Genomic DNA, 20,539 nt, shown 5'->3' with positions numbered 1-20,539 from the left:
AGGGGGTTTCACCATGTTGGCCAGGCCGGTCTTGAACTCCTGACCTCAGGTGATCTGCCTGCCTCGGCCTCCCAAAGTGCTGGGATTATAGGCATGAGCCACGTGCCTAGCTCAGATTATAAATTTTCTAGTATTTCAAGAAAAGCTTTTGAAGTAATCTGTTTTTTGAAATAATATCTCATTTTCTGACGTATTTATCTACTTGTGAACATGTTTTTCCGTTCTTTGTGAATTGTATGTTAGGAATTAGGTGCCATTTTTTTGTATATTTTTCTTTCAAGGTTATGTGAAGGTGAAATATTAGGGATCTTAAGGATTATGAACTAGCTAATTTATAGTTATCTTTATTTTAAAAGGGATGTGTTAGATCTAACAGAAAGTTTGGCCATTTTATGAGTTTGTTTGTTTGAGACAGAGTCTCCTCAGCCTCGAGTAGCTAGGACTATGGGCACACACCACTACACCTGGCCAATTTAAAACATTTTTTGTAGAGATGAGGTCTCACTATGTTTCATAGGCTGGTCTAAAACTCCTTGTCTCAAGCAATCCTACTGCCTTGGCATACCAAAGTACTGAGATTACAGGTGTGAGCCATTGCCTGGCCCATTTTTATGAATTTAAAATCTTGATATCATGAGTCAAGTACAAAAGTTTGTGTTTATTGTTTTCCATTTTTCAGTTTCCTATGTATGGTTAAGGGAAAAGGTAAATAAATGCATCTTTTATATTTTTAGGCCCGGATTGCATTTCTACAAGGAGAAAGAAAAGGTCAAGAGAACCTGAAGAAGGACTTAGTAAGAAGAATAAAGATGTTAGAGTATGCATTAAAACAAGAAAGGTATGTGTGCCTCATTTTGTTACATGAATAAAGTAGAACAATAGTATACTCATGTATACCATTGTACTCTGTATTTGGCAGCTTTTTTTGAAAGGTACAAATCCTTGCCCGAATACATGATGCTATCTTGATTTGATTCATACTTGGGAAAGAAAGGCAAAAGAGATTAAAATAATTCAATTGAAATGTGTTTTGTTACAGAATCTAAATTTTGGAACTTAAAAAAAAAAGACAAAGGATAATTGATCTTTTTTTAACTTTTGGGTATGTGTTACTTGGGAAACTTACCTTTTTTTTTCTTTTACAGCAATATAGTCTTCAACGTTCTTTGCAAACAAAGTTTAAAGAAACAGACATATTATGTTTTGTTATTGGAGTAATATAAAGCAAGAGTGACAAAAAGAAGTTGTGATTTTACTAATTTGTGATTAAATTTTCAGGGCAAAATATCACAAATTAAAATATGGCACGGAACTGAACCAAGGTGACTTGAAAATGCCGACCTTTGAGTCAGGTAAACTTGATTCTTCTGTTACTTTTTTTTTTTTAATTCATTTTTTATGTAACAGACATGTTCTCTTTACCCGCATTTTGGTTTGATAATATTAGAGAATGACTATTGTAAACTGTCTAGAATTTGGGAAAAAATATTAAATGAATAAAAGTAAATAGTTTCATGTACATCTTAATCCTGAGGCAACTTGTCTTATTGTCCTTGAGTTGAAATCTATGTAAAAGTGTGGTTGCATTTATGGTAGTAATTTGAGCTGAAAGGTAACAAAGTTAGGTATTATAGTAAATTTTAAAAATTTAGTTAATTGTTTTTGAGTTCAATATTAAGTATGTAGAACTTGGCAGAAACACACACCATACATAAAATTTGCAGTTGATTTATTTTTTAGTCTTTAACACTTTCAGTCTTAGCAGCAGAACTTTATTAGAGCTTCCGTTTGTTATCATACATACAAAATTAAGAGACCAAGATGGGAGTGGCATAGGTTTTCTTTGACCTGGCTTTTCAGTGGTTATGAAAGCTTATTCTGATGCCAAGAAACTATATTAGAATCTCCTCCTTGGAAAAAGCAAAAATCAGGAACAGAAACATGGAAGGTCTACTTGTGCCAAGCCATGATTATTATAGTCGTCTCTTTGCAGTTAAAGGGAATAGAGTGACTTCACCAGAAAAATACTTGGTGAATTCAGAGCTTTTTTTTTTTGACTCATTTTATTTCCAGTATGGCTAGAATATTCAGAAAATAAGCAGGCACTTCTGGAACTGTAGGGCTTGGTCTGTGTAAAGAAAGGAGGCTAGTTAAAGCCACACTGTGCCTGCAGTAGAGGCTAAGCAGAGTCAGAATTGGCTAGGTGGTCCCAGTATAACAGTTTGTATAAAGCAAGATAAGTCTTTTTTGCTCACAACTGAAATTGTGGCAAGACAATCTGTTTTTATCTGTATAAACCTAAATATTAAAAGTTCCTCAAGTTGAGGAATAAAATAATATCCAACCAAATATTTTCTTTACAGGACACACAATAACAGTGAAGTAAAATGTTTTCAGTTATGTAGAAAAATTCTTCAGGATGTTTAGTGGAAAACCAAACAAAGGGATGGGCAGAAGTACATCGTGTGAACAAAATATTGTAAAATTATTTATGTCAGAGTATATATGGAGATAATATTAAATGAAACAATGTCGCCTTTTATATACCCCCAAAGAAATCAATATAAGAAAATGTACAAAATATTGATTTGATCATAGTAGAAGATATGTAAGTATTTATTCCCCTCTCTCAGTAAAACAAATAGATACAGCCTAAACCTAACCTTATAAATGGGTTATATTAAAATATAAAAGAGTTCCCTTTCTTCTACATTTGGAAAACAGATAATCAGATAGAATAATAGGCAAAAGACTTAAAAAGACACCCTATAGAAGAGGATATATAAATGGCCAATAAATATATGAAATGTTGCTTGATTTTTATTAATTATTAAGAAAATACAACTTAAAACCACAATGGAATACAATTAGACACTGACCAGAATGGCTAAAATGCAGAAGAGGCAATATCAAGTGTTGAGGATGTGGAGTAACCAGAATTCGTCGACATTGGTGTTAGGATTATATATTGGTAATGCTGCTCTGAAAGTGACTTGACACTACGACTATTACTAAAGAGGATATAACATACATACCCTAGGCCAGGTGCTGTGGCTCATTCCTGTAATCCCAGCATTTTGGGAAGCTGAGGCGTTGGATCACTTGATCCCGGGAGTTCAAGACCAGCCTGGACAACATGGCAAAACCTCATCTCTACAAAAAATACAGAAATTACCCAGGCTAGGTGTTGCATGCCTGTAGTCCCAGCTATTTAGGGGGCTGAAGTAGGAGGATCGCATGAGCCTGGGAGGTCAAGGCTACAGTGAACTTTGTTCACACTACTCTACTCCCTCTTCGATGACAAAGTGAGACCCTGTCTCAAAAAAATTTATATACATACCCTATGACCCAGTAACTCCACTCCTCAAAAAGCATATATATGTTCATTATGAAGCTTGTGTAGGAATGTTCATAGCATCATTATTTACAGTGAAAATCTGGAAACAACTAGAACAGTCTTCAGAATTAGAATAAATGGATAAGTACATTGTGATATGTTAGCATAATAGAATGCTGTTTAGCAACAAAAGTGAGCAAACTAAAACTGAATGTGACAACATGGTTGAATCACATAAAACTGAAAATTAAAGAAATTATTATATTCAAAAATCTAGATAATTTTAGAAATCAAGATAGCATTCATACCCTTTTTGGAGTGGCTAGTGACTGGAGGGCGCAAGGAAGGCTTTTGGGGATGCTGATAAATGTTTTGTTTCTTCATCTAGATACTAGTTACATGGGCGTGTTCAAAAATTCCTTGAGCTATACACTTGATGTACTTCAAGAATATCCTTAGCAACATTATTTATAATAGAAAATGGAAACTAATTTCAACATTAGGGGATTGGTTAAATAGGTATATATTTTCTATAGAATATTATGCAATCATTTTTTATGTTAATCTATATTGCAATACAGAGAATGTTCAAGATACGTTTAGTGTCAGAAGCAGATTATAGTGCAGTATATACATTGGCACATTTTTAAAAAGGGTGGGGTTGTATTATGTATATTTTCAGGTAGAAAATAAGAAATGATAAACACTACAGTACTATCAGTTGTTAACTCTTGGTAATAGGGTTTGGGCAGTTGTATATCTTGTTTTTTTAGTATTTTTTTTTCTCCAGTGATTATGTGTTATATGTAATTTTAAAATGTTATAAATAGAAAAATCAGTAGGGGGACTATTAGAATGAAATAATTATTTCTGGAAATAAAAGAAATGCTTACATTTGAGATAGAATAAGAAGTGTTTTTTTTTTTGAGACAGAGTCTTGCTCTATTGCCCAGGCTGGAGTGCAGTGGTGCGATCTTGGCTCACTGCAATCTCTGTCTCCCAGGCTCATGCAATCCTCCCACCTCAGCCTCCCAAGTAGCTGGGACTACAGGCACGTGCCACCATGCCTGGCTAATTTTTGCATTTTTTATAGAGATGAGGTTTTGACATGTTTCCCAGGCTGGTCTTGAACCCCTGGGCTCAAGCGACCCACCTGCCTTGGCCTCCCAAAGTGCTAGGATTGCAGACCCTTAGCCACTGTTCCCAGCCAGAGGTATTAATAATTGGACTGTTAGGGTTAGAGAAATAATGTCTGAAGAGGATATTTGAATCACTACCAGCAGGTACTAAGTGATTTTGGGGAGTCTAGGAGCCTCACAGAGTCTTCAACATTCAGTATGAGGGTTGATCTTCTAAGTCCCTCTCTTCTTCACTGTGTCTTTATGTTAATAATGGGAACTTATGGGGAAATATTTCTGTGATATAAATGTCAATAGTTTTAAATTTTGTTCTAGAGATGCTTGTTGAGAGATTAATCTGAAATCATACTGTTTATTAGACTCTTTTTTTTGTTTGTTTAAGACAGGGTTTCGCTCTGTCGCCCAGGCTGTAGTGCAGTGGTGCAATCTTGGCTCACTGCAACCTCACCTCCTGGGTTCAAGCGATCCTTTTGCCTCAGCCTCCCGAGTAGCTGGGATTACAGGCATGTGCCGCCATGCCTGGCTAACTTTTGTATTTTTGCTAGAGACAGGGTTTCACCATGTTGCTCACGGGTGTTGAATTCCCGTGCTCAAGTGATGTGCCCACCTCAGCCTCCCAAAGTACTGGGATTACAGGCGTGAGCCATTGCACCTGGCCTAAACTCTTTTTTTTTAAATGTGTACACTTTGTTATCTGAAAATAAAATAATGACTCTTTACCTATAGTAAAAACTATTTTCTGGTTTAATTTAAGTTCCAAAAAAGGAACTTAGCTAGATGAAGTCCTGTGATGTAGACTTAAGGTCCACTGATATAGACCCCAAATTAAGGTATTCAATATTTTTATGTATGCCTAATATCTTAACAGTGTTGATTTTGAATAGCTCATCTAATACAGCTTTTTAATTTCAAAGGCAATCGACTTAGCAGAATTCTAGTAATTAAAAAAAATTAAATTGCCAGGCATGGTGGTTCACACCTGTAATCCCAGCCCTTTAAGAAGCTGAGGTGGGTGGATCGCTTGAGCCTAGGAGTTTGAGACCAGATTGGGCAACATGGCAAAACCTCATCTCTTCAAAATACAAAAATTAGCTGGGTATGGTGGTACATACCTGTGGTCCCAGCTACTCGAGAGGCTGAGGTGGGATCTCTGGAGCCCAGAGAAGTCGAGACTGCGGTGAACCGAGATGGTGCCACTGTACTCCAGCCTGGGTGACAGAGTGAGACCTTGTCTCAAAAAAAAAAAAAAGAAAAATCAGTTCTAATAATATTTTATCTCCTGGGCTTTTGATTCCTTGATACTAATAGAGTACACTTGGGTTTTCCCTGTTTTAAAATGGAGGACATAGTACTTAAGTCATTGGGTTATTAGGACAAACACATTTAAAATGAGTGACCCACAGTTAATACTTAGATGAAAGTTAATTTTTTCCTTTCCTTTATAAAATATTTAGGTATGTTTTTATGGGAATTTATCCCTAAGAAAACTTTGGCAATATTTTCAGGAGTTGAAATAATGTATGTAAAACTTTTTTTTCTTAATTTTTAGAAGAAACCAAAGACACAGAGGCTCCCACAGCACCTCAGAATAGCCAGTTAACGTGGAAGCAAGGCAGACAGCTTTTAAGACAGTGAGTAATTACTTATTTTCAGCTTTCTTTAAGGATCTAGGTATGAAAGTGCTTATGCTGAATCAATTTACAGGTAAAAAATTATATTGGGACAATGTGTATGTTTTTTGTATTGCTGTGTAGATGCTTGGATCTTTTTAAAAGTTTGTTTCCTCTGAGTTTCAGGATGATGTTGTCTTCTTACTTGCAGGGTAGAATGTCCAAAAGACCGGATGACTTGAGCAGAACAAAAACAATAGAGAATTCATACTTGCTAGAGCCCTCCATTCCTGTCAGTGCAGAATTCACACATTTCTTTTCAGTGTGGGTGTGACCGGTCTAGAGAATGAATTTAGTTAAATTCATCTGAAACTTTTCAGAAGTGGATTGCCAAATCTTCCTTTCAGTTGAATTTTTAAGGAGCTTTTTTGAATTTTGAATTACTTGCTGTATTGGAAGTATTTCTCTGGCAAATCTTGTTTTTTGTCTTTCATGTATTATTTTCCTTATATTTTGAAAATTTTGGGATTTGTATCCTGCTGATATCCTGGGTGATTTTCAGTTATTCAGCCTTTTCTACTATAGGTATCTTTACCTTCACTCTTGATCTTGTAGAACTATCTTTAGAATATTTCATAGTCTGGACAGTTATCATGCATTCCACCTCTGACCACTGTGTTATTTGCCCTCTGACTTTACCATGATTTTTAAATCCTTAACTATATAATTTTTCTCTTTAGCTCTTCTACCTATGGTTGCTTTTATTTTATTTCTGTTTCCCTAGCTCTAGCTTAGACTCCATAATTGATCACCCTTATCTAGTACCCTTAATTTTCTTGCTGCCCATTGTTTACCACTTCCTCACCAGTCATTTTACTAAATGTACCTGAAAAACTCTAGCCCTCCTTCACTCTGTCTGCCTCTTTCTAGTTAACTCTTAGATAAAATTACAGAATCATGTGATGTGAATACTATTATGTATTCATAGTTTCCTGTCCAAACGTTGCAGAGAGCCTTTTTCCATAACCCTTGGCCACCGCCTGCTTCCATTGTCCTCAGTGGATATTCTAAACTTTTACCACATCTCAGCCCATTCTCCCTTATTTCATTAAAGCACTTCAGGCTCTGCTTCACGGAAAATATGAAGGCTGTCAGGTGGCAATTCCCTTAACACTTTCCTTTCTGTAAATGTATTTTTTTTTTTTGGAAACGGAGTCTATCTCTATCACCCAGGCCGGAGTGCAGTGGCACAATCTCGGCTCACTGTAACCTCCGCCTCCCGGGCTCAAGAGATTCTCCTCCCTTAGCTGGAGTACAGTGGTGCCATCTCAGCTCACTGCAACCTCTGCCTCCCGGGTTCAAGCAATTCTTCTGCCTCTGCCTCCCGAGTAGCTGGGACTTACAGGTGCATGCCACCATGCCCGGCTAGTTTTTGTATTTTTAGTAGAAATGGGGTTTCACCATGTTGGCCAGGATGGTCTTGATCTCCTGACGTCGTGATCTGCCCGCCTTGGCCTCCCAGAGTGCTGGGATTACAGGTGTGAGCCACCACACCCAGCCTCTGTAAATGTATTTAAACCTCTTATCTTTTACTTTAGTTTCTTACCATTCAAAAAGGTGTTTATCAATCCAGGCTCTCCTTATAAGTGACTAAAATTTGAAGAAAAGAATAGATTATTGATTGGAAGGATGCTGGATAACTAGCAGAATTGAAGGAAATAATGAACAACCAAGTGTCAGGAAGTGAAGAGCTAGGATAGCTTGGAGGCCCTCTCAAACTGGAAACTCTAAAGACATTCTTATTTGATTTTCTACTCCTCTCTGTCTCGGGTTTATTCTTCTCTTCCGAAAACCACTTTTTTTCTGTATGTCAGAGAACACTCTGTAAGTGTTGTCCTGACTGATCAAATAATTGCCCATGCGTCGGTCATTTTTACCTGGGTTGTATGAGATCTTGGCAGTTCATTCAGACCAAGTGGTTAGAGTATGATGGGAGCTGTTCTCCCCAAGAGAGGACTGCATTTTTTAGAAGAAAAGTGAGGACAGCTTTTCTGGACAGCAGAGAAATCACTTGGACAGTATTCCTCTCATAAATGCCTAATCCCATTGCCTGATTTACAATTTAGTCTCTTGCCACCTTTATCTTTCCCTGTGACTTTATAGCCAAACTTGTTAAGGGTAGTTTATCTCCATAGTCTTCCTTCTTGTTCATTTGTCAGCTGTCTGTTTTCCATTTTGACATTCCTCTGAAGCAGCTATCACAAACATATTCAAGAGACCTTTTTTGTTATAATTGGTATCTTGGAAAAATTTGACATTAACTATTCCTTCTTGAAACTTTTATTTTTGCTTCCATGATAGCACTCTCTGCTATCATTTTTTTCCTCTAATTTCTCAAATATTTTCATTTTCCTTTGAGTTTTTACTATAATTATAGTCCTTTGGATGTTTGTATACCCAGACTTTCCTTATTTATGCTTATTCTCTGAGTCACTTCATTTAAATCCATGGCTTCAAATATTACCAAAGATTAATGACCCAAATCTGTATACCCAAGCCAGTCTCTTCTGAACTTTTGATTTGTATCATCTGTGTGCCTAATAAACATTGTCACTTGTATTTTTTTTATAGACACTATATGGTTGTCTGTTAGGTACTCTATAAACTTGATTCTGACTCTATAATTTTTTTGAATGTACCCATCATCTAACCATCCAAGCTAGAAACCTGAAAATTGTGCAAAGTTCTTACTTGTTCATTCATTCTACTTCCACATAGATGTCAAAAAGATTATATCTTGCTTATTTTTTTCACATTTATTCTTCTCCATTTTTACTTCTTGCTAGTGTCCTGATATAGTCTTTTTCTCTTTAGCGTTCACCTAAAAATCTTTTGTTCTTCTTCCAGCAGTATTTAAGGCTTCTTTTAAGCATCCTTCATTAGCCTCTTAAATACTTTAATTTGTCACAAAGCCATTCACAACTCATTATCTTTGTATCATAATCTAGTCCCTTCTTTTCCAGTCTCATCTTAGATCCTAGGTTAATTTCCTTGGTTTAGATGTAGTGAAAGATTGAAAATCACAGGACTAGAGGAGTGCTATGAGATCTTAGATCCTAGAAGGAGAATTAGTGTGTTCATCAATCTCTAGTTAACAACCCCAGGTTTAAACTTAGTATGTCTGTGTGCTAAGATGCAGTTCTACTCATTCTTCACCGCTCCTTGGAAATTAAAAAATGTGTGTGTGTTGTGTTTGTGTGTGTGTGTGTAAATTAAAAACAATGTGTGGTTGTGTGTATGGACATTTAAAAATGTGTGTGTGTGTGTGTGTGTGTGTGTGTGTGTGTATAATCCTAAAAGCGTTTTAAGATACTAGGGCTTCTTGGGTTTTGAGATAATTAGCTCTTAATCAGTGTTAACCATACTATATGCTTTTTAATCTAAATTTTGGTTTGTATTTGGTATTGTTCTCTTAGAACTGGAACTAGTTTGTAGAGAAGAAAGATACTGAGACAAAGGGAGAGCATATTTTATAGGATTATGGGTTTTTCTAAAATTGATGTGATTTTGAGTCTGGCACATGTTAACAGTATGTGGATTTTAATATTTATTTTCGCTTACAGGTATCTTCAGGAAGTAGGTTATACAGATACAATATTAGATGTACGGTCTCAGCGGGTAAGGTCATTACTTGGACTATCTAATTCAGAACCAAATGGATCAGTAGAAACAAAGAATTTAGAACAGATCCTGAATGGAGGTGAATCTCCTAAGCAAAAGGGACAAGAAATAAAAAGGTATGATTTATACTTAACATAGTTTATATAATGGATATTATGGATATTATTACTGTTAATCTCTTTAGCTCCTTGTTACTGCCATTAAGAATTTTTTTTTTTTTTTTTGACACGGAGTCTTGCTCTTGCTGCCCAGGCTGGAGTGCAATGGCACAATCTTGGCTCACTGCAACCTCCGCCTCCCAGGCTCAAGTAATTCTCCTGCCTCAGCCTCCCAAGTAGCTGGGATTACAGGCACCCACCACCACTCCCGGCTAATTTTTTGTATTTTTAGTAGAGACGGGGTTTTACCACGTTGGCCAGGCTGGTTGCGAACTCCTGACCTCAGGTGATCCACCTGCCTCCGCCTCCCAAAGTGCTGGGATTACAGGCGTGAGCCAGTGTGCCCAACTGCTATTAACAGTTTTTAAAGCAGATCGAGTTCAGAGTTAAAGACCTAGCCACCTCCCACCCCACTCCATGGTACCATGGGCAAATAAATTTTCTAAATTTTCTATTTAATGGCTTTTAAAATTTATCTGTGTTAAGTTGGTGTTTGTTTTTTGAGTCAGGGTCTGGCTTCATTGCCCAAGCTGGAGTGCACTGGTGTGCTGTTGGCTCATTGCAGCCTCTGACTCCCATGCTCAAGTGATCCTCCCACCTCAGTCTCCTGAGTTGCTCAGATTCCAGGCATGCGCCACTATACCCAGCTAATTTTTTTTATTTTTTGTGGAGACGGGTTCTTGCTCTGTTGCCCAGGCTGGTCTCAAACTCCTGGCCTTAAGCAGTCTGCCTGCCTCAGCCTCCAAAAGTGCTGGGATTACAGGCATGAGCCACCGTACCCAACCTGTTAAGTTTTGATAACAAGAGAATGACTAGTTCGAAATAGGTACAGAATCAGATTTGAGACTGATTTCATGTAGTTCAGAGCTATTTTAACATCCTATTTTAAAATTTTTGCTAGAGTGTTTTCAACAAATTATACTGCTACTCTCACTAGAATGAGCAATGGTTATTTAGACACTAGTGTGAAAGAAACAAGGCTTTGCATTGTGTTTGGATTCAGAAAGCTACCAGATAAAAATGTTTATTGAAATAGAATTTACATATCATAAAATTTACCCATAAAAAATACGATTTAATAGTTTTTACAATACTTACAGAATTGTTCAGCTGTCACTATGATCTAAGTTTAGAACATTTTCATCACCCCTAAAAGAAACCCCATACCCATTAGGTGGCCGCTCTCCATTTCTCCCTATCTCCCAACCCTGGGCTACCACTAATCTACTCTTTGTCTCTCTAGATTTGTATATTCTGGATATTTCATATAAGCAGTCTTCTGTGAGTGGCTTCTTTCACTTAGCATATTTTCAGGGCTTTTTCGTGTTATAGCATGCATCAGCACTTCATTCCTTTTTATTTCCAAATAATACTCCATTGTGGATATACTACATTTGGTTTATGTGTTTCTTTTTTATTTTATTATTATTGTTATTATTTTTGAGACAGTGTCTTACTCCATTGCCCAGGCTGGAGTACAGTGGCGTGATCACGGCTCACTGAAGCCTCGACCTCCCTGAGCTCAGGTTATCCTCCCACCTCAGCCTCCCGAGTAGCTGGGACCACAGGTTCACAACACCATGCCTGGCTAATTTTTGAGAGACAGGGTTTTGCCATGTTGCCCAGGTCTTGAACTCCTAGGCTCAAGCAGTCTGCCCTCATTGGCCTTCCAAAGTGCTGGGATTACAGGCATCAGCCACCACACCCGGCCTTCATTGTGTGTTTCTTATACAGGTGATGGGTATGTGGGTTGGTTCCAAGTTTTGCACTAATGAAGAAGACTGGGGACCTGCCAAACTCTTTTCCAAGGTAGTTGCACTGTTTTACCTCCCCACCAGCAGTACTAAAAGGATTCTGATTTCTCCACATCCTCATCAACACTTGTTATTGTCTAACAGATATACTTTTGATTAATACAGAATTGATAAATACAAGGAGTTAAGCATTTTTAACCATGAGACGTTACCCTGAGTAACATAGGTTAGAAAGACAAAGAAAATGGGCAAAAAACCAGATGAGTTCATTGAGGTCATTTAGAGCTTAATAAATAAATAATGTATATAGTTTATAAACATTGTTTTATACCCTAGATGTATTTTATGATATTGTGCAGTTATCTAAAATATATTCTGGTCGACTGGGCACAGTAGCTCGTGTCTGTAATCCCAGCACTTTGGGAGGCTGAGGCGGGTGGATCACTTGAGATCAGGAATTGGAGACCAGCCTGTTGACCAACATGGTGAAACCCCATCTCTACTAAAAATACAAAAATTAGCTGGGCGCATGCTTGTAATCCCAGCTACTTGGGAGGCTGAGGTGGGAGGATCACTTGAACCAGGAGGCAAAGGTTGCAGTGAGCTGAGATCATGCCATTGCACTCCGGCCTGGGTGACACAGCGAGACTCCATCTCAAAAAAAAAAAAAAATGTGTATATATATGTGTATGTGTGTATATATATTTGTGTGTGTGTATACGTGTGTATATATACATGTATATATGTATGTATATAGGTATGTATATATATATATAGGTATGTATACACACACATATACATATATGTGTATGTGTATTTTTTTTCTGTAAGGTTTAAGGTTAACATAAGCCTTTGATTTAGAGTTTTTATTTCTGAGAAATGACTGTTGAAGTCAGTTTGACATCAGATAGAGCCCTTATTTTCAATACTGTGATTTCAGGAAGCATAGAGTGTTTTGTAGCGTAAGAGAAAAAGCAGAAATATTATCAAGTATTTTTAGCCAAACTGGTCACCCACATAGTTCATAGAATTTATAAATATTTTACAGCAATACAGGTTTGCCATACCACGTCTGACTCTGAATCTGCATCAAAGATCCTTTCGTTTTTTTCCGCCTCACTCTTAGTATCATCTTACAAAGGTTCTTGATAAGCTGTATCTTCTCCTTGTAAAGCTTCTTGCCTTTGCAAAATTGAGATTTTGATAGTTTTTTGGAGTGTGTGTGCGTGCGTGTATGTTAAACACAACATGAGATCTGCCCTCTCAACAAACTTTAAAATGTGCAGTATTGTTAACAGAAGCACAAAGTTCCACCTCTCTGGAACTTTTTCATCTGGTATGACTGGAAACAATAACTTTTGAACAGCAGCTCCCCATTTCCTCCTCCCTCCAGCCCCTGGCAGCCACTATTCTACTTTGTGTTTCTGGGTTTGACTACTTTTAAGTACCTCATGATTGGACTCATGCAATATTTGTCCCTCTGTGATTAGCTTATTTTACTTAGCATAATGTCCTCGTGGTTCATTCTTGTTGTCATATATGACAGGATTTCCTTCCAACAATATTCCAATGCATGCATATACTACATTTTCTTTATTTCTTTACCTGTTGATGGACATGTAGGTAATAGTTGTTTATTTGTTTAGTGTTGTTTTGAATGGTGTCTTGCCCTGTTGCCCAGGCTGGACTGCAGTGGCGCAATCACACCTCACTGTAGCCACAACTTCCCAGGCTCAAGCAATCCTCCCACTTCAGCCTCCAGAGTAGCTGGGACTACAGCCACACGCCACCACACCTGGCTGATAATCTTTAAGTTTTTGTAGAGACAGGACCTCATTATGTTCCCCAGGCTGATCTTGAACTCCTGGACTCAAGCAACCCTCCTGCCTCAAGCAACCTCCTGCCTCAGCCTCCTAAAGTGCTAAGATTACAGGCATGAGCCACTGCGCCTGGCTGGAAATAGTTGTTTTAATCGAGGCTTTCTTCTTAATGCGTACACTGACATTTTCTGATTCTGCCCTAATGTAGGCGTGTTATGGTTGAGCCATTATTAGGGCCATTTGAAAACCCCTAGGAATAAGAAAATGATATAACATGTGGATCAAGATTGCAGCAAAAATGATGTTTATTACATTCTTATTTATAATAGGAAAAAATTAGAAGCAGTCTTAATGTCCAAAAGTAGAGGATGGTAAACTTTAGATTCATATTTTAGAGGCCAGTATGCCTAAAGATTAAGAATATGAATTCTGAAGACAGACTGGATTTGAATCCTAACTTAACCACTAGTTACTAGCCGTCACTTTGGACAAGGAACATTACTTTCCTTATTTGTAAAATGAGGATCATAGGATTGATGTGAGGAAGGAATGAATTAATGTAAAGCATTTACAACAATGCCTGACACACAGTAAGTGTTATATAATTCTTAGCTATTAGGAAATATTGTGTATCTAGTTGAAATGTGACCCCCACCAAGACTAGTGTTTATTAGATGCTACCAAGTGAGTGGCACTATTGTATTTCTTGATTTATGGTAGGGTATGGTTGTGGTTGTATAGTGCATCATATCACAAAGCATCTACTTTATGAGGACTCGTTGGGAAAGTTCTCTTAGATCTTATAACTGGGAAAAGTTGTGCTGTTTCTTAATAATTGGTCTTATTTACCTTTGAACCTCCAGTTGTTGCTCCCCACCCACCTCTTTTTTTAACCCTGTTTGGAATCTGAGGGCCAAATTTTGTGGGCCTCCTCTAGAAAATGCATTTGACACATTTAGTCTTTTATTTAGCAGCCTTACCTTTGGCTTCATTTTGTTTTCCCTTTCATCTGGATATATTCATTTTTAAGATTCTGTTGTCTTTTTAGAATGAGAGAGGGTAGTAAATAAATAGTTGGCAAAGAGAAAAATTATCCACAGGATGGAGACTTCCATTTTAAATATGGTAGGTTAAAGTCACATTTTACTTGTGTGCCTTTCAGAAATTTTGCTAAAGGACAGTGAAGGGCTTAAGATGCATTAACACAAAAGAGAAGAACAACAAAAAAAACGACAACTTACAGAAAGAATGAGAGAGTATACTGTCCGTGAGATAGGGAGAATTTAACGATTTGGAATCCAGAAAGAAAATGGAGGAATGGCAACTGACTGAGTGACCCTGAGAAAGCTTATTAAACATAAGTGCATTTGAGAGTGATAGGATGAAGAAAAGGAACAAGCCAATTCAAGTCACAGAATTCCAGTAAAGCCACAAAGGCTAAGGAATTATAGGTATTCGGTGAGGTTTAAATAGGGGTATGAATAGAGAATTGGTTTAAAGTTTATTTAAGAAGCACTGGCTGGGCATGGTGGCTCATGCCTGTAATCCTAGCACTTTGGGAGGCTGAGGTGGGCAGATCACTTGGGATCAGGAGTTTGAGACCAGACCAGCCAACATGGTGAAACTCCATCTCTATTAAAAGTACAAAAATTAGCTGGGCATGGTGGCAGGCGCCTGTAATCCCAGCTACTAGGGAGGCTGAGGCACGAGAATCACTTGAACCTGGTAGGCAGAGGTTGCAGTGAGCCGAGATCATGCCACTGTATTCCAGCCTGGGCGACGAAGGGAAACTCCATCTTGGGGGAAAAACGTTTAAGAAGCACAATGTTGAATCCTCTCTTTCATCTTGTGAAGCTGGTTTAACACCACCCCTCCCCTACTCCAAAGAATGGTAGTGTATTTTCCACCAGTGATTTCTGTTTTCTTAAGAAATAAAACAACTGAAAGATGGGGTTATTGTATAAAAAGAAAACAGCAGGGTTGTGTGAAAGTCTCCAGCTGAGCATTGAGATCTCCTGTTTTCTCCTACTGTGTGACTTCCAATATGTTGGCAGCTTTTATCCGTTAAAAGCAAGATATTGAAATTGAATCACATTACTAGGAGAGGCCTAATGGTACTGAAAATTGGGATGTGTTAGTGAAATGTCTGGGCCTGTGTCCTATCTTGCAGAAGTTAAGTCAGCAGCTTGACAAGAGATAGCCATACTCTTAGTCCTTCTGGGCTGCTATAACAAAATACCATAGACTGAGTAGCTTATAAACATTAGAAATTTATTTCTCATAGCTCAGGAGGTTGGGAAGTCTAAGATCAATGTGTCAGCATGGTTGGGTTCTGGCGAAGACCCTTTTCTGGGTTGCAGACCGCGGACTTCCCACTGGGTTTTCGCATGGTGGAAAAGGCAGGCTCCTTTGGGCCTCTTTTATAAGGGTACTAATCCTATTCATGAGGACTCTGTCCTCATGACCTAGCCACCTCACAAAGGCCCACCTCTTAATACCATCATATTGGGGATTAGGTTTCAAAATAGGAATTTTGCTGAGGGACACAAACATTCAGACCATGGCACCCATGTAGACAGTACACCAGTTAGGACCAAAAAGATAGGAAAATTCAAAGATCAAGTTGAGAGGGTCAGTGTCGGACTAGGAGTTTCAAAAAGAGAAAACAAATCAAGTGTTGAAAACTTGATTAAAACAGTAATACAAGAAAACTCTGGAATATATTTTCAGAATGTATTTCCAGGGATGTTTGTTTCCAGATTGAAAGGATTCTTTCCAGGTACTCTATAAAATAAATGAAAAAAGATCCATACAGTGGCCATAATCATGAACACTAAAAGTTAAGAGGAAATTCTAAAATCTTCCAGATAGAAAAATTAGACTACCTTGAAAAGAGTAGGAATCAGGCATTATTAAATTAACATTCAAAGCTAGAATATAGGAGAGCAGTGCCTTAAAGATTCTGAGGGAAAGTGAGTTCCATTTAGATTTGTATACTGAGCCAAGTACTGTATTGTCTGTGAAAGTATTAATAGCATAAAGAGACATTTAGATATGAAAGCCTCAAATTTACCCTTCATTTTTTCTCAGGAAGCTACTGGAGATGTTTCTCAGAATTCTGAGAGACTAAGTCAGGAAAGAAGAAAGTGTAGGATCCAAGAAAAAAGATATCTAATAAAGAGAGGCAAAGGAAATTTCAGGAAACAGTTGTGCAGTGGGTCTGGACATTAGTCAGAGTAGAATGGAAGGAGGACAGAACACTGGAAGGAAGGTTTCTTAGAAAATATGAAATTAATACATTGCTTTATGTGTTTGAGGATTTTGAAAGGAGATGTACAATTCTGCTGGAAAACTTCAGAGGAGAATAGCGGTAACATCCTTGGAAAACCAGGCAATTAAAAAAAAAAAACACTAGGCAGTTATTTCAGGAAAACTATATGTAAAAGAAAGGAAGTAGAGTCATTGTAATGTGATTTACATGGACATACTAATATGTACTTACAATGTAACCATGGAATATTAATATAGCCAAAAGTAAACTGATGTAACTATATTACTGTTATGGGAGGAAGTGTGGATGTGGGATGGAGACTGTAAGGGAACTACATTTTTATCAAGAAATAGTAATCTAAGCATGTTATTTAGAAAAAATAGGGTAAATAACAAAGGAAGCTTCTTTAAAAATAAGTTTAAAAATGATTGTTCCTAGTGTGTAGGAATCAAAGATAGGGAAGGATGGGGCAGGGGACTCTCTTGTTACTCATTGTATGCCTTGTCAATTTATTTAAAACTGTTTGGCTTTTTTTCTCGTAAGTATTTCCTAGCAAGCAGAACTTCATTTTAGCAACTGCAACAACAGCAGCAACAACAAAAGATTGACGATACTCATGATCCCCAAATTATTCTTAGCTAACTTCGGTAGAGCCCTAAAAGTTGCCTGACAAACCTTTTCTTTTTCTTCACTGGCTGATTCCTTATTTCATTCTTCAGCTCAGCAACTCTTCTAATCTTTTTCTACTCTTCATCAACTCCACTCCAGACTGCGTTCCTTAATTTTAGTCATTCTTATAAGTTTGTGACCCTACCTCATTTTTGTTTTGTTTTTTAGAGACAATTCTCCACTGATCTGTCATGTTTCTAAACATCCTGTGAGCAGAGACACATATTGCCCTTTTATTCTGGACTATCTATTTAAGGATATTTATATAACAAACAACCTTGTAAGATAGAGACAGTCTTCTGGGAAGTCATGCTTACTGTTCAGTATAAATGATTCAAGTTCCCTAAGCTCAGAGTTCCTCTGCTATGATTCAAAACGAACTGTAAGTGTAACATCTACCTGATTACCTCCTTGCCACCCTTGTGGGACTTGGGCAAAGGAAATTCAGCAAACATTATGATCCTATTACTTCCTGTGCTGCTGAGGAGAATTCTTGTCTCTGACTCAATTTTATGACATTTCAGGATCCATGAAACAGTAATAGGCTAGGTTGTTAGCATGAAGGCAGGGAAAAACCTGAGACCTTTCACAGTTTATGATCCTTTAATTTTCATTTCCCTAAAGACTAATGATGTTGAGCATCTGTTAATATGCTTATTTGCATTCCACCTATCATTATGGTGCAATGTCTATTTGAAATATTTCCCCATTTTTTATTGTTTTGTTACTGTTAAGGTTAAGTGTTCTTTATATACCCTTGACACAAGTTTTTCATGAAATATAACTTGCAAATATCTTTTCACAATTTATAGGCTTTTCTTTACATTCTCTTGGTGTCTTTCAAAGAGCGAATGTTAATAATTTTGGTGAAATCTGATTCACCAATTCTTTCTTTTATGCATTGTGTTCCATTTGACTTTTAAAGCCATGCACATGTATCGCTGTGTTTAAATACAGTTTTAAAACCTGGAAACAGGAGGCGCTCTTTTTTAGAGACAGAAATTTCTATCCAAAGAGCAGCAGTACTTAATTTTTCAAAGTTCAAAACAAATATATCTTTAAAAAAAATTCTTTTCTTGTATAATTGATATGCAACTTTTATCAAATGCATTCATTGCCTTTCATTTAATCTCCAAATATTAAGTTATATTGTAAATTTTGAGCTGAAAGTATATTTTGTTCTGGTAGATTTGTGGTTGTTTTTACTAATTTGCATTTGAAGAAACCATCTCCTACATTCAGTTATTATACAGTTCCTTTAAACAGTGTGCTGGATTGGATGGGATATAGTACAACCTATTAAAACTCTTTCTTAATGCTATTTAAAAAATATAGTCAACCCTTTCTATCTGTAGGTTCTGCATCTATGGATTGAAAATACCACATTGAAAAAAAGACAATTAAAAAATAAAATAATACAAATTTAAAAATATAGTGTGACACCTATTTACGTAGTATTTACATTGTATTAGGTATTATAAATAATCGAGATGATTTAAAGTATACTACAGGGAGAATGTGTGTAGGGACTTCAGCATGATAGGGAGGTATGTATCCTAGAACCGATGCCTCATGGAAACCAAGGAACGAGTATAATCTGAATTGTGTTACATGCTGAATTTGGACTAATGGAGGGAACCAATCAGAGTGAGGGACAAAAACTCTCCCTGAGTTTTATATTATTTTTCTTTTTGTTACCATGTACTCTTAGTAAAGACATTTGAGATAATCTAATTCAGCCCCCACAATTTACAGGTAAAGAAATTGAGGCCAAAAGATTTAAATGGTTTGGCCAAATTCAAGCAGCTACTTAGTGGCAGAGCAGAAAATTTTCATGGTGAAAGTCTTTATTCAGCTGAATTTTCTACTGTTTTGTTGCTGCCTTTATTGTTAGACATTTAAACAACTATATGAAAACCTTTTTTTGTGTGTGCATAGGGAAACTCAAATTAGTTAAAAGATTTAGTTAAGTGGATAAAATATATTGTCCCTATTACCTGTTAAATAAGTGATTCTGCAAGACTTAAAAGTATTTATTTAATAGATTTTGAGTTATTTTTTCTAGCTAAGACAGTCTATGAAATGGATTGGGATGTTTTATATCTGATTTACTGTAAGTCTGGGCTGCTTGATAAATTATTTTTAAGTTTTTTTGTTTTCATTTTGAGACTGGGTCTTGCTCTGTCACCCAGGCTGGAATGCAATGTATAGTCATAGCTTACTGCAGCCTCAACCTCCTGGGTTCAAACAATCCTCCTATCTCAGCCTCCTGTGTAGCTGAGACTATAGGCACACAACACCATACCCAGGTAATTTTTTTTTTTGAAGATGAGTTTCACTATGTTGCCCAGGATGGTGTTGAACTCTAGGCTCAAGCGATCTTCTCCCCTTCACCTCCCAAAGTGCTGGGATTACAGGCATGAAGCACTGTCCCTGGCCCCGCCTGATAAACTTCGGTATTTACTGTTTTAGTCCTCAGACATTTAGACCAAACTGTAAGAGGTTGTAGTTATAAGAAATGCCAAGTTTCAGTTGCTTGTTTATGATGGCTTTATTTTGAGAACTAATAATATGTGTTTGAGTATCTAATACTATAGGATTTTATTTTGTTGCAGTAATTACCTAAAATATTTTGGACAATGAACTTTGGAGAAAGTCAGCAGAGAATAATTACTTTTATTTCAGTTGTAGAACATAAATCTTTCAAACTTTTTTTCTTGAATAAAGCCCTCAGACAGTAGGTAGTCATTCAAATCTCTCTAGTTTTAAGAATTGATTTAAAATGGGAACCAGAAAGAAATATTAGAACGAACCATTGGAATAGTTGGATTCATCTTTTTTCCTTCGCACAGGTCCTCTGGTGATGTTCTTGAGACGTTCAATTTCTTAGAAAATGCTGATGACAGTGATGAAGATGAGGAAAATGACATGATTGAAGGCATCCCAGAAGGAAAAGACAAACATCGGATGAATAAACACAAAGTAGGAATTATATTTTATATTCTTACTAGCTATATATTCATGTAGTTGGAATAGGAATTTTTGAGATGTCTTAAGTTACATTGGGAGTGATCGATCATCTTTATTTTACATATTGGTT

At 36.9% G+C, this 20,539-nt stretch overlaps 1 protein-coding gene across 4 annotated transcripts in view; it reads left to right on the top strand.

Annotated features, from left to right (window-relative positions):
• Positions 1-20,539, top strand: part of STRN3 (striatin 3) — a 129,996-nt gene that overhangs the window by 70,583 nt on the left and 38,874 nt on the right. For all 4 annotated transcript variants that reach the window (XM_054448290.2, XM_054448288.2, XM_054448289.2 and 1 more), the window contains exons 2-6: positions 735-838; positions 1,279-1,352; positions 6,026-6,107; positions 9,710-9,883; positions 20,292-20,421. In XM_054448290.2, coding sequence (XP_054304265.1) covers positions 735-838; positions 1,279-1,352; positions 6,026-6,107; positions 9,710-9,883; positions 20,292-20,421 — 564 coding nt within the window. The remainder of the gene's footprint in view (positions 1-734; positions 839-1,278; positions 1,353-6,025; positions 6,108-9,709; positions 9,884-20,291; positions 20,422-20,539) is intronic.

This window comes from Pongo pygmaeus, chromosome 15, assembly GCF_028885625.2.
Source record: "Pongo pygmaeus isolate AG05252 chromosome 15, NHGRI_mPonPyg2-v2.0_pri, whole genome shotgun sequence".
In the NCBI taxonomy this organism is placed as follows: Eukaryota; Metazoa; Chordata; class Mammalia; order Primates; family Hominidae; genus Pongo; species Pongo pygmaeus.
This window is presented reverse-complemented; position numbering and strand designations above follow the sequence as displayed.